This window comes from Saccostrea echinata, unplaced genomic scaffold, assembly GCF_033153115.1.
Source record: "Saccostrea echinata isolate AGI-Se365-2 ecotype Australia unplaced genomic scaffold, CSIRO_AGI_Sech_v1 ptg000009l, whole genome shotgun sequence".
Taxonomy (NCBI): domain Eukaryota; kingdom Metazoa; phylum Mollusca; class Bivalvia; order Ostreida; family Ostreidae; genus Saccostrea; species Saccostrea echinata.
This window is the reverse complement of record NW_026889758.1, coordinates 14,234,238-14,249,419: the sequence shown is the minus strand read 5'-3', so window position 1 is coordinate 14,249,419 and position 15,182 is coordinate 14,234,238. Positions and strand designations below refer to the sequence as shown.

The 15,182-nt window shown below is 35.5% G+C and overlaps 1 protein-coding gene across 2 annotated transcripts in view; it reads right to left on the bottom strand.

The window, feature by feature from the left end:
* LOC133181822 (sodium/calcium exchanger 3-like) overlaps positions 1-9,129 on the bottom strand; it is a 60,642-nt gene extending 51,513 nt beyond the window's left edge. For both annotated transcript variants that reach the window (XM_061316444.1, XM_061316445.1), the window contains exons 1-2: positions 8,977-9,129; positions 277-2,073 (exon numbers count right to left, since the gene is read on the bottom strand). In XM_061316444.1, coding sequence (XP_061172428.1) covers positions 277-2,015 — 1,739 coding nt within the window. In that variant the 5' untranslated portion in view covers positions 2,016-2,073; positions 8,977-9,129. The remainder of the gene's footprint in view (positions 1-276; positions 2,074-8,976) is intronic.
* Between the last annotated feature and the right edge of the window lie 6,053 nt (positions 9,130-15,182).

Below are 15,182 nucleotides of genomic sequence, written 5' to 3'. Positions count from 1 at the left end.
TTCTAATCATATTTCCAGTACTTTCCAACAATAATAAAATCCCGAGAGATAGTCAACAGTACTGTTGGAGCATCAAAGGATAAAGAAGCGCTAAGTTTTTGTCATTAAAGTACCTGGGTCCAATATAATTTAATCAACAAATTAAACATTGAAGTATAAGTCATGTGACCAAATATTTGAATGCTAAATTTCCATTCCCTGGCCCTGGTCTTAGGGACAACCCTGACTTAATTACTTAAAACCCTCCTTCCCCCTAAAAGTTATAAAAGTACTTACTCAGTTTCATCATTATGGAAGATGACTTCGGTATCTGTTGTTTCAAAGTCCCTCCCCTTTTTAGCAGATCCATCAGTTGTATGGTACGGTACTCTAACAGTCCCTCTAGCTCCAGAGGACCGAACCACTTTAATTTCGACCTCACCAATAGCTTCTGGTACATTTAACTCTTTCTCCTCAAAGTGGAAAATTCCTGGATGGTCATCATCCAAGATCATTACTGTGGCCACAAAAGGAGGGACAAGCTTAACTTCACATGCATCTGTGTTGTTACTGTCAAACATGCCTTGGGAGTCTCCAGTCCGCAAGTTACTAAGACGAACATAGAAATGCTCATCCTCCTCAAAGACATCATCATCTATAATGGTGATTGGAAATTGCTTGTGGGTTTCCATAGGATAAAAGATAATTGTTCCTTCTGCATTTTCATAATCAGACCCAGCATTTGCTGTTCCATCTTCTGTTTTGTAATCCACATACAGGGTTTTATTTAAGTCTCCTCCTTCTCTGGTTACTGTCAGATAAAATGTACCCACATTCTCCATGACCGTGTAGTGCCCAGGATCAAAGAACACCCGAGTTGTGTTATCATCCTTCACTTCTATTTTCACATCCTCAAGACTTGCCTTTCGTTCAATCTTACTCTTTTTCACTACGTTTCCTCCTCCTGTCAGCTTACGTGTGGCCTGAATGCGGTAGAAAGCTCGACTCTTTGGTCCGCGATTGATGGCCTCATACTCTGCCATTTCCTCCAAAGTTTTCATGTCTGCATTGGGATTTTTCTTTCTGAGTTCACGAAGAATATCCATGTATTCTTTCCGATGTTCTTCAAATTCTTTGATTTCTTTTATATCACTCTCTTCACTAATTCCTTTGAAAATGACTTCATCATGATGATTTGCTTTGCCGTCTGCTAATTCATGATCTCCTTCTGTAGTTACTACCATGCCCTTGTGTCGACTTGATCTGTATTTTTTTGACAAAAACGTATAAGGGAAAAGCTTTCTGTCAGCTATGTATGCAGTGATGACAGTTGCAGGGAAAAATAACAAAGTCACCACAGCCTCCCAAATCTTAACTTCACCACTTGAAGATACGGACAAAATAAAGTAGAGCCAGAGGTATGCAATTATACTCCAGGTAGCTGTGAGAAAGAAGACATGTAAATGTTTTATCGTACGATATTCTCCATTTGGTATGCAATATACACAAATGGCAGTAATAATGAAAAGGTTAAAAGCTGCACTGCCTACAATGGTGCTAGGACCTAGTTCACCAGCCTTAAAGTTATTGATACAGATTTCAATTACAGACAGAAGAATCTCAGGGGCTGATGAACCAAGAGCCATCAGTGTCAGATTAGACACTGTTTCATTCCAGATCTTAATGTTAACAGTTGTTGTTGTTCCATCGGACTTTCTCACAATGACTTCCTTTTCTTTGGAAGTGATGACTTCAATGGAGGACATAAATCGGTCAGCCACAATGGACACTCCTAAAAACATGTAGACCATTCCTAAGAAGTAAACAGCACCTCGTGCAATCTTGTCACCTATACTTAGATTTAATACCGGTTCCCATAAAGGAAAAATAAGTCCTCCTTTACATGGTTTTACGTCCACTATACATGTAGATGTCGTGTTAGAAGCTGAAGAAAGTGGTAGTTGAAGAAGAATGACTGTTAATAAGAGAACCGGAATAACGGGAGACATTCTCCCCTTCATCTCTGTTATAGACATGGCTACTGGACAATTACCGACCAATGCTGATGACTTTATTCAATCCCAGAAGCACATCCTGTAATTAAAAGTAACATACTATTATTAAACAATAGAATCTTGTACAAATTACTATGATAGCTTAGAAATAGATAGCTGGAGATTATAGGCATATAATGACATCGCTGAAGCATATATCATGATATACAATGATACACAGGGACTATATCACAATATATCACCTTTCATAATTTTTTAAAAGAATTTTTGTCCTGAATATTGAAAATGTTTACATTGGATATGCAGGTATACATTTTTGTCCCAAGATATACTATTTTTTATGTATTGCAGTAATAATACCAGTATATCATTACACTCCTACTTGATATAAACAAAGAACAAGATCTGGTAATGTCCAAATTTGGCCTCTTATTTGATAGCAGAAGTCTCTGACGAGACTGTAGCTCTACTGGTTTGATCTTAAATTAAGAAAGAGAAAAGCAGCATCTGGGCTTGAAACTTAGCAGCAATAGCAACATCGATAATTATGATCCTTGTTTAAGTTTACTTGTGTACCAAGTTTTTTTTAATATTTAGACCAAAAACATAGAAGGAGCAATGTTTTAAATGAATTCTAATATTATCCTGTTTATAGTATACATTGCAATAGTGTTCATCTAAATCAAAACGCGGTATACAGAATTATGTATCTTGAAAGTATTCTACTTGTGTACAAAGTCATACATTGAAATTGGAGCAAAACTGTAACAGGAGAAGTGTTTTATAAGAAATTTTGCCAGGGATTTGCTATATCCATGTTTGTACTTATTAAGTTTTACTGTATATGTTAATAATTCTTGAATTTAATTGATCTACCAATTACATTATTCACAGGTATTAATTACCGTAGGTGAATACCATATAGTGGGTTTTGTTTAGTGGGTGTAAAATTTGGCGTTTTGCTTGCTCAAAGGTATGCCAATAATTTTGGCGAAACTTTTTTTGGTGGACACAAAGTATTATGGCAATGCAAAAGAGATCTTCTAGATGAGTTTCATGATCTCTAATATTCATTTGAATATTCATTTACACAAGAGACTGGGTAAAAACCAATACTAGATGAATGATATAATGTTCATTAACAGACTGATCAAAGTTATTTTTCTTGTACTCAGTACTTGTATGCAAGGGTGCAAATTTAGAAATTAGTGGGCTACTACAAAACCGCTTAAATAAGCCAATGATAGCACCCTGCTAAAAATTCTCGCTATACGGTAGTAGGATGGCAATCGAATACAGAATTGCTAATCAGTTAACCGCAAGACTTTCCAATCGATTAACCGGTTAATTGTATCAAAATACAAATTTTCTTGACATTTTTTTTTTTTAAGTAGCTTTTTTCACATAAACACAAGAAGACTTAAAAGGATGTATACTTAGATATTAGAAACATTATGTTACCTTGACCAGGAAACTACATGTACATGTATTTTATTTCAATTTCATTAGACAAGAAAAAAATAACTTAAACCCATGAAACATGCTTGAGAAATCATTCATTTATAGTTTTCCAGAGCAGATGTCACACAAGTTCATTCTGCATTCTCATTGTAATCAAAACAAAGTTGGAACTTTCACTTAATTTACAATGCTTGTCTAATAATATAATTTAATAGCTAACTGCAAAATTCATAGTGCTTAAGTTCTGATTTATTTACTATCATTTAAGAATTACACGACAGTCAGGGTAACAACATGTTGTTTTAACAGTAATTAACACTTCACAAACTGACCAATAACCCCACAATCTCAGTCCGGAGAGCCATAATAACCACCAAATTAGCTTAAACAGACACATGAAAATGCTAAATAATCAAGGTTTAATCAACATTTATGCAGAGGTTTCTTTTTTAAAAATGAATTTTTAGAAAATTGTTTTTCAAATTTACCTTTATTTTATTTTTTCTGACAAACCGATTACTGATTTTCTAACCAATTACCATCGTTCTGACCAATTACCATTGTTCTGACTGAGTAATTGGTTAACCTGCTACAAATTCCATCCCTAGTGAATAGCAAAGGGAAATAACTTCCCTCAGCAGAGTACACATTTCCTGCCTAGAACAGGAGCACTTAACTTAGTGGTCTAAAATTTCAAAAATCTGATAAAAACATCCTTACACATTTCAACTTTTTACTCTGTTTGCCAAAGAGCAGAAAAGATGATTTTCAAAGATCACTATAAGATAAATAGAGCCCCATCCTAACATCAGAATTCCTGAACCAAGGGCTGTGAATTTCACAATTTTGCTCACCCAGAACTAATGCACTTAGTTTGTTTGCTTATGCCTAAGAGCACAGAAGATTTTCAAAGAATAAATTCCTTTTCCCTAAATAATCAATCGAGCCCCACCCTAACACCAGAACCCCTGACCCTGGTGTCACAAATTTTCACAATTTTGAAAGAGGTATCCTTGTTTATCATAATCTTGCACTAGGTTTATCTGCTAAATACCCCAGGAGCAAACGAGATTTTCAAAGAATTAATAAATTTTCACTATATGATCAATCAAGCCCCAACCTAACTCCAGAGCCCCTGACCCTGGGTCCATGAATTTCACAATTTTGGAAGAGGGCTCGATGCTTACTTTAATCATACCAGAAGTTTGACTGCTTGATGACCAGGGGTGAAGAAAAAGATTTTTTAAGATTGCATAAATTTCGATGGTTTTAGCCCCACTCCTCAGGCCCAAGGAGACTGAAATTCACAACTTGCCCAATTTTACATCCAGCAACCATTTGAAAAATCTTCTAAATTAAGAACTATTTATTCAAAAATACTTTATTTTGGCAAGTTCTAAGTCTTACAAAAGCATGTGTAAGTAAACTCTTGCATATACATATTTAATGTTATTTACAGCAAACATCCAATGCAAGCAATGATTTTATTTTTCTTGGATTCAGACCTATGAATATATTGGTAGGAGCCTTTAATGGTTCAGGTGAGCTAAATATAAAGCAAGAGCATTATCTGATTGATGCCTTTCAATCTTCAACAATGGTATTTCAGCTTTGAATTTTTCTCTTCTTCTAGATTCTTTACATAGCTCTAGGAATTATGAACATGAATAATTGAGGTTTCCAAGGGCTCTTCACACCTCGTTAAATTTGATTCATAATATATGTCAATGTGTTCTCTCTTCAAAGAAAAATAAGATCCAAAACCTCCAATCAGAACTACTTGTAACTTCCAGGTTCTCAAAGCTAGAATAAATAGACCTTTATTTTTTTGCCTCCAATAAATCAAATTCAGGCAAATTTCTTTGCATCAATCACAAAAAATTGATCCCATAAACAAGATTTATCATGGTTAAATTCTGCAACTTTTTTAGCACAAAGCAGGAAATTTTCTCAGATGAAGCTTTTACTAGAATAGCTGTTATTTATGCAAAGCTATTCCTCCCTCAATATCCTAATTTCTGTAGGAACACAGGTTAAGACACAAATTTGGGAGGGGGGGGGGGTCATAAAAAAAGTTCTACATACAGAACTATGTACAATTTTCCAGTAGTTCAAACAAAAATTCTAATTTTATATAAACACTAATAATGAATGCCAAAATCAGAAACTTATTACATAAAACATGTTTTCCTCTGAGAGTATTAGACATTGTTAATCTCTGCAGGTCAGATAATTAAATGCATGATCTATAAGCTTGATTAGGATATAGCACTTTCCTTTATGTCCTGACTTGGAATTCAACAGTAGCATGGCTGCCCCTAAATGTCTCACGAGCCTATAAAGCTAATTCAATTGAGTATACACAGTACAGTATATAGAAAACTCCAACATGTGGATTTCATTACTCTCCCTTCTAATTAATGTTTATACTTACTCTGCATAACACTCAAATGTATATATGTATACATCAAATTGATTTAAAGCCTTCATCTACATCAATGTGTATCATGAAGCATGCATATACATGTACCATATATAAATATATGTCCTAGATGAGCCACAGCTAAGTCATCTTGAAAATGACTGTTACAGTATTTTTCGTAAAAACTCAAAAAGTACTATATGACCTGCAAGTGTGAGCATAGTAAATGAAAAACAGACTGTTCTATAAATAGCAGCAAGGCTTTTTCTCCATGCACATGACGTAACTGTGTAATTACCTTTTCTGAGGAGGTAAATACTTCTGATATCTGTGAAGTCTTAATGGCATAATTACTAGCATGCATCACTATTTCTGAGTATTTAGCAATGCTTAGCAACAGGTCAAGTAAGACAATATATTGCCTTCTTTTAGCAAATGATTTTGTCTGTAATGATAAAATGATAAATCTATAATTTCTCTGCTACACACAATATATCCCTCAAATTGATGACCCAATCAGCTCGTTACTTTACACTGCATTACCTTCCTTCAGGTAATGATTATATATTATTTTCATATGAATGGTGCCAAAGATGTTAGATATCCATAGTGTAGGCCAATTCTGGCTCTGTCCACATCTATCAAACAGTCGGATCCCTAACTTATTGGAATATTTAACAATTTTGCTCAGAGCTCTAACTCTCAAACTTCTTTCTGATTAGATATAGGCCCCAAATCCCACTGTGTAATTGCATTTTTTTTCTCTTTTCTGCTCATCCGAAGTGTACATGTCTACAGTTTAGTTTCTAAGAAGAATGTGATGTAAGGGGTTAAGTGTGAATATAACTAATTTTGAAAAACTTCAGAATTAGTTGCCCAATATTCAGTGAACATATTTCAACAAATTACATTAAACTTTATATTTAGATTATGTACATCCATTTTTCCAAGAAACGAGCTGTATAAATTAGAAAAAGAGTACATGTCTGATACAATAGCTACATCCTGTTTATCAATATCAATTTTAAAACTGAAAGAAGCACCAGGTAGTCACATTTTGTGTGTGTGTGTGTGGGGGGGGGGGGGGGGGGGGGGGAGGGGGTTCTACCTTGACCAACTTTTTATACCAGTGCATTGTGCACAAAGGTTTTGTTCAATCTACAGTTTCCCTATACAAGTTCAACTAAAAGGTCAATAGGGGGAAAAAGGAAGGTTTTTCGTCTATGCACTACCAAACATTTGGGCATGCTGCAATAAATTCATAGTGTTCAAAATTTTTTCTTCCGTTGTATGGGTAGCCCCATTCTGGGGCAATCAAAATACAAGATACTAAAATATATAATAAAATATTTTGTGATTATTTTTAAGTCAAATGACAAAGTTACATACCTGAAAATAACAAAGGCCAGTGTGAGAATTTTATGGTTTTCCCCCAAAGATGTTGGCCAAGGGACATAACTATTGAAAAGTGTGGATCTGACTAATAAGGTTGAGGATGGGAGGCCTTTTACACATAAAAAAATGTCTATATTGAGACCAGATCATTGTTTAAGGAGTCATATGACCCTTATCATAACAGTTGCTTTAAATCATATGTAGATTCAAGGTTCTGAGATACTATTTCCAGCAGTCAACATCTGGTTTAGATAGTTGTATGTGGTATCCAGTGACTTCTATTGAGAGCCTGACTACACAGATCTACATAATGTTGAGGCACACGGCTCAAACCTTCAGCTCTAGGAGGATTATTTACCTGCTGTGAGTGTATATGTCTAGGCAGCAAAACAGACTCCCAGCTTAATAGCAGAAGGTGTAAAAAAGTTCATTAGACATGCACACAATGTGAGAAGCAGATAAACAAATTAGGGATGTAGGATGTCCATAATGTGTGCATATGTGAAAGATTACTAGATAAACATGGCATAAATACATGTCAAGTGTCTGTTACAGAGTCAAGAAACAAAACACTGTACATGTATGTAGTATGCATATTTTTTTAAAATCAGCATTATAAAAATTTATCTTCTCAGTTTTCAATAAACAGTGTATTTTTCTTTGTCAAATCAAATAGCAAGTTATTTAAAGCAGAAAAAATACGGGGCAGTCAAAAACATAAACTCTAACTTTATCAGTTTGGACTCCTCAAAAATTCTAACTATGTCTTAAAAAAAAGGGAGGTGGAGGGGGTATCAATACTATAATACTGAGTGGCTGTGTTACCATTTTCAAATCACATTATCACTTCCCAGTCCTCAACAATGTTCCTTTAAGAACTAACATAAATCATATAGTTAAATTCTTGTGAACATTTAAACCATAAATGTAGCACAGTTAGTTTAATAGATTACTGTGTACTTAGGAAGAGAACGTGTAAACACACTGAAGATCAATAAACATTTTAAAATCCAAACACATCTATACACTTTGAAGAACCCTATATTATAACAGGAGTTCATATGGTCTTCTGTATTAAAAAGAAAAGAATTAAAAGAAATGAATGAAGGTAAAAACAAAGCAAATTAAAGCTTTAAAACAGAAGACAATATTATAAAATATCTCACACAAGCTGACACAAGTCAATTGTTGCTGGTATTCAATAATCTATTTCTGGGGGAAAAAAACGTGTATTTTTCTATTCCTGTGTCTGCCTTATTTTAAAATGTACATGTGTTTCATCGAAGGCAATGTGGAATAAAGACTAGTGATTTTGTCCATTAGTATACATTAACGTGGACAAATTGGACAAATTGGCAGAAAGGGAATTTTTAGAACGACATCTCGACAGCCAATTTTTTTCCACACGTTGCTTGTTGTGGCTTAGTGTCAAGTTACAGCGTCAGAGTGATACATGTACTGTATATCCATAGAGGCGAATCTTCGATTAATTTACAAAAGGTTTCCCAAACACGTCAGCATAAAAGAGGATGAATTTTTCATAATTTTAGTTTGAAGATATATCAAAATAAGACCAAGTCGTACACTCAGATGGTATCTCAAAATAAAAATGTACTGGAGAATGAATCGAAGCATTATTTCAAACTCTTACACTGATTACGATTTTTTAAATTGAAAGATTTTACCCTATTTTCTGTACATTACCTGTCATTGCAATTAAAGGAATCCAAAGTGTTTCATCATCTGCCATGCACCATAGTAAATTCACCATCAGCAGCGAGCGCCGCAGATCACATACAAGTCGTCAATTACGCTAAATAAGGCATTGTGGGAAACGACACAGCATCCAGCGCAGTCTGTGAGCAAAGGGCATGCAACTCTGCTAGGTATTGTCAACAAAGGCGAAAACGTCAAAACCTTTCCGTGAAAATCAAATAGGTATAATATTGTCAAAAAGGCATCTTGTCTTTCTGCGAAAGTTCGATGAACTCGAACTAACTTGAAATACCAGTAGAGTAACTTGTGTTTACATTATCTTTATGATTATAAAGGTTAATATAATCACTCAAGCGAAAACTCCCACAACTTTGATATTTAAATAGAGGCCATTAGCGTACACATAATGACAAAAATAAACCTGAGATTCCTAAGTGTAATTTCTATCTTTAATCCCAGTAAAGGGACGTCAAAATTTATATTGCCTTCAACTGTGTATTGCCTTTTACTGAACTCTGATTGTAAGTCTGGGTGACATTAAAGTACAATAAATAAGGTTTATTTACGTTCAACTCAGTTCTGACTTTACAAAAAAAAAAAAAAAAAAAAAACGTTAATCGAGGTACGTAGTGTTGATAGTTTGGAAATAATGATATAGATATTTCAATAAGTCCATAGTAAATGAAGAAATCAATATTATTTATAAATTGTGCATTTATATATGTGGAAATGCCTCTCGGGGCCCTTGGAAAATAAAATATTTGTATCTTGTATAAGCGCCTATATATAGTCTGATAGTAGAATAAATGTTCGTCACCTCAAAGATTAACCGTTCAGGTAGGAAACGATTAATCTTTAAATCTACAATTTGTGAAAAACTATGTAGAACCAAGCAGTTGTTTGACCGTAAGCATATATTTGTTAATCAGTATTACTAATCATATAAATTTCATCGTATTTGTGTGTGTGTGTAACTGTATTTTCACGTTTTATCTTAATAATTAAGCGTTAGGACGAACGCATTTGGCAAATTTTAAAGACAGCATTTAACTGATTACATCCTCGTCATATTTTAAAACAATTACAATTAAAAACACAAGACCGAATAAATCAGAGAATCAACTCACATCCACTCAGTCCCCCACTGAAAAAAATGGGTGCACAACGCGAATGCTTGTTTGTTGTTTAACGTCCCTCTCGAGAATTTTTCACTCATATGGAGACACCACCACTTGTCGGTGGAGGGCTGCCAATTTATACTAGGCATGCAGGGCCAGTGAGCAGTGAGGGATTTTTTTCGTGCCAACACCTACTGCGACAAGGGACCTCGGTTTATACGGTCTCATCCACAGGACCGGTCTCCACGTCCCGCAGTAGGTTCGAAACCGCAACGTAAGGACCAACTTCCTACTCCGCGCCTCTAGAGCAGAGGCTCTAACCACTGCACCATGCAGGCGACCGAATGATTGTACAAATACAACCGTTTCAAAAAAAAGAAGAACCTCCATAGACCCACATAAAAGACAACCAAATACAAGTTTTACTCACATTCCTTATTAATAATCAAAATTAAAAATAGACCACCCTTCCTTAAATGTTATCAATTTTAAAGTAGTACTACTTAGTAATGTAGTCTTAAAATAGCCCCCGCCCGGGATTTTTTAAAAGGTTCTATGACCAATTCAACCCCAAAATTATTTTTTTTTAAATTAATTGAACTCGTATATAATTAATGCAATATCGCACACCAAAAGATTGATTTATTAATCTTATGTATATTTTTGGTCACAAAAGGGGGGGGGGGCTTGTCTCACTCTTAATTCCCCAGAGCTACAACTCGGCGCATACATTCAGCTGCATTTGAGAGAGACCTACGTCGATAAAAAATAGGTAGCATCTTTTCCTTCGCCAAGCGCTCGGCACTTTGAAGTGAAAGTTGCGGGTCCTTCGGATGAGACGTTAAAAACAGAGACCCCGTTTTACGGTAGGCGTTGGCACGATGCTCAATGACCCCGAGTGCCGAATAAAGGTCTAAATTTGAAGCCCTTCATCGGTATATGGTGACCTCTCTAAATGAGTGAAAAATTCTCGAACGGGACGTAAAACAACACACACAATCAATCAATCAATGTTTCATATATATAATGGATGATAATGTTAATTATTAGAGACTTCTTTACAGCACAAATTATATCCATCTTACTTCAGCAATGTTTGTTCAGTATTTGATTGAAAGTTTAGGTTAAAACACGGTTCCCACTGCATGTCGTGCGATCCACTTCTTAGCTGATCTCAGAACTTCTCTGGATTTTCGGGTTGGATACGAGGTGGTATACATACGATTTATACCGCTTTGATGCGAGAAGGTCATTAGTCAATCATGATTGAGTCTACGATTGGATCTCGTTTATCACAATCAAGGTCCCCGATTTTTGGCTATGTTCACATTCAGCGTTGAATTATTTTGCGGTAGGATACGATTATAATGATGAGGGCGATCCCTTTATGAGGTACGACTGGATCCCGACATATAGTCCGACCGACCTTTGACGTCATTGTTTCCACAGATGAAAATTGACAATTGATGTTAAAACCTATTTCTTTAGCAATTAAAAGAAATGGATAAGTAGGTCAGGTGACTTAATTATGTAGGGTCCTTCGAAGGTTCCAATTTAATAGTTATACAACTAGATAAGATATTGATGTGTAAATGTTTTATTCATTTAATTTTAAAATGAAGTAAAAACTGAAGCATGAATATGACTTCACTTTGTTATGGAAAGGTTTAAAAAAGGACAATGTCAACAATTTCAATCAAATTTAACGTGGGACATCGCAACACATCTGAACATGGTGTTTGCATTGTCCAATGATCCCGATCATCACTGATCATTGCGATCTGATAATTACTGTTAGATGTATTGATGCGATGCTGGGTATGTCGCGTTCTGTTACGATGCAATACGATTTCATGCGATGATCTCGATTAATAATTAATCGTGTTGATCGTAGAAAACTTTCTGACACGTCAAAAACGTTCTATACTATCAACACGTAACAATTGCCACGACTGACCTAAAGATATGATAATATTTAAAAGAATCCGCCAGTCACATTTTTCCGTTTGATCATAAATGTATGGCAATTGATACACCAACTTAAAGACCATGATACCAAATACTGAGAAATGAGTCCCACTCTCATGCATATATAGTAGGTATAGCTAGCCCTGTGTAAACATGACGGCATGTGAGGGTCACAGATCCGAACAATTAAATCGTTTTGCAGCTTACCGGTATTTGAGGAGATAGGCGATGAGTGTCTTATCCATTTCTCATCAGGATGACTGGCAATATTTTATTGATAATCAATAATTTACTCTAAAGATCTCAACATAGAGTATGGGGTGGGGGCTGTATTTTATATTGAAGATCACAATCAGTACATACTTGGTTTTTCACTGCATAAAATGATGAGAACTCCGAGGTACACAGACACGTACGTAACCGTTTGAAAGGGGCAACAGAAATAACCCACAAGCCCCCATCCCCACCAAGCAAAAAAATGCCTGGAAAAACTTGTGAGAAGAAGAAGAAAATGATATCTGTAACTCTAAAAACCCATTTTTGTGTGAGTATGATGTGTAAGTTCGGTTCCCATATATACTTTGTGGACAAAATTTTAATGGAAAGAGTTAACATGGGAGGGTTCAATCTGAATCGATCATCCTTCAACAAAAATTAAGTGGGAGGATTTTCCATACTAAATTAACAGCAAAAGACTAGTCTTGAATACCCCCCCCCCCCCCCCCGGTACATCGTGATTGATATACACGAAGGGGTCAATGTTCCAAAATTAGAAATGGCAATATTTTCCTAGCCAGCTTTGTAGGGTTGGATTTACCCAATAGTAAGCATTCCCCCGATCTGTGCTCTAGAATGATTTCCTAGAGGAAATTTCAACCCAGAGTTGGGATTTTCTCCTTTCTTTTAAAAATACATTGTAAGATTCAGGGTCATAATATTTTGGCTAAACGTTTATTTGAAAGTAGTCAACCGATTTTAAAATGGAAAATGAATGTTTTCGAATCATAAATTGTTAAATTTTTGTAGGATTTAAAACCATGGAGTCTCGGCCTAAAATGTTAACTCTCAAAAGAAATTATAAAATTAGTCAGTCGTTTGATTGTTTAACGTCCCTTTGAAATCTTTTCACCCATACTAGTATATTGAAACGCCATCTCTTGCCGGTGGAAGGCTGCAAATTTCTCGGCACTTTAGTATGGCCTTGAGCAGTGAGGGATCTTTTTCGTGTCAGCATCTACTGCGATATGGGATCTCTATTTAAAAGGTCTCAACTGAAGGACCGGTCTCCACGTCCCGCAGTGGGATTCGGACTCGCAAAGTAAGGATCAACTCCCTACTCCGCGACACTGACCACTGCGCCACGAGGGCGACTCAGTCCTAAAACTAGCGATATCGTATGACCCAATGTCTCACCTCGAACAACTAAAACTTCAAAATAAAAGACATCTTAATTATGTGAGTACTTGTAATCAATGGACAAAATATCTGTGACATACAGTTCCTGGAATTTACAGTCAAAGATTCCAAACTTGAAAAATCACTCTTTGACAAGATTGTGTCACTTATAAATATTCAGCTTTATTTAAATATATTTCAAACTCAACAGCCATAACATGATAAATATATAAAATAAGCATTTTATGCATGTAAAAATCACAAAATGAAAGAAAATTTATCACATACAACTTTGAAAATTGTGTGTGCAAATCAATAAATCTCTTAACAATCAAATCTAAAGCAACATTTCAAATAATGCTCTGAACATTCTGCTGACCATCTATACATTTCAATAGCTGTCAGAATAAGGATTTTCCCAAGAAAATATTGAATAATACAGCATGAAATAACATGTTAGCTGCAGGTAATTATTTTAATTATTTTTTTTGTATGAGATAAAATGCTTCAATCTAAAGGGGATGGGGTGGTTGTGTTGTTAGTTGAGCTGTTTTCCTTCTGGACCCCTCCCCTCCCCAAGATCTGCCCACTAAACAATATCATATTGAATCTAAAGAAAGCAATCCTAGTTCTCATTTCCTACTGCCTCCTCCCTCCCTACCCTCCTGTAAAGGGCATAATGTTTTTCCTGAACAAATTTTAATCCCCTTTGACAAACCACATTGAATAAAAATTGGCCCTTTGATTTTTGAGAACACGAGAAAACTGCATAACAATTATACTAAACATACAGATACCACACTAGTCAATTGAGCCTACGGCTGTCAATAGACACATTTTAGTACAAAATGTTCACTCATTCCATACCTCATGACATAATGGAAATAAACAAGAGGCCCATGGGCCACATCGCTCACCTGAGCACACTGGCTAGACTAAGGCACAAATCAGTTCAGTAATGAACGGGGAGGGGGGGGGGGTTGAATTTTAAACTACCTGATGATGCTTTCATGTCAATATAACAAATGAATTTGTTGTACTTGAGAAGATTTTAAAAGAATTTTCCCATTTCTTCCTTTGTAAAAATTTGATCCCCCATTGTAGCTCCTCCCCATCTCAGGGGTCATCATTTGAACAAATTTGAATCTACATTACCCGAGGATGCTTCCATATCAATAAGACTAACATAGCTTTTCTGTTCCTGAAAAAAAAGAAATTTTTTTTTCTATATGTTCTTATGTAAAACTTTCGATCCCCCATTGGGCCCCACCCTACCCCCGGGGGTCATCATTTGAACAAAATTGAATCTACACTACCTGAGGATGCTTCCATATAAATTTGACTCATCATGGCTTTGCTGTTCTTGAGAAGAAGATTTTTCCTATATATTTCTATGTAAAACTTTGATCCTTCATTGTGGTCCCGCCCTACCCCCAGGAGCCATGATTTGAACAAAATTGAATCTACACATCCTGAGGATGCTTCCATATAAATATGACTCTTCATGGCTTTACTGTTCTTGAAAAGAAGATTTTTAAAGATTTTTCCTATATATTTCTAAGTAAAATTTGGATCCTCCATTGTGGCCCTGCCCTACCCCCGGGGGTCATCATTTGAACAAACTTGAATCTACACTACCTGAGGATGCTTCCATATAAATATGACTCTTCATGGCTTTACTGTTCTTGAGAAGAAGATTTTTAAAGATTTTTC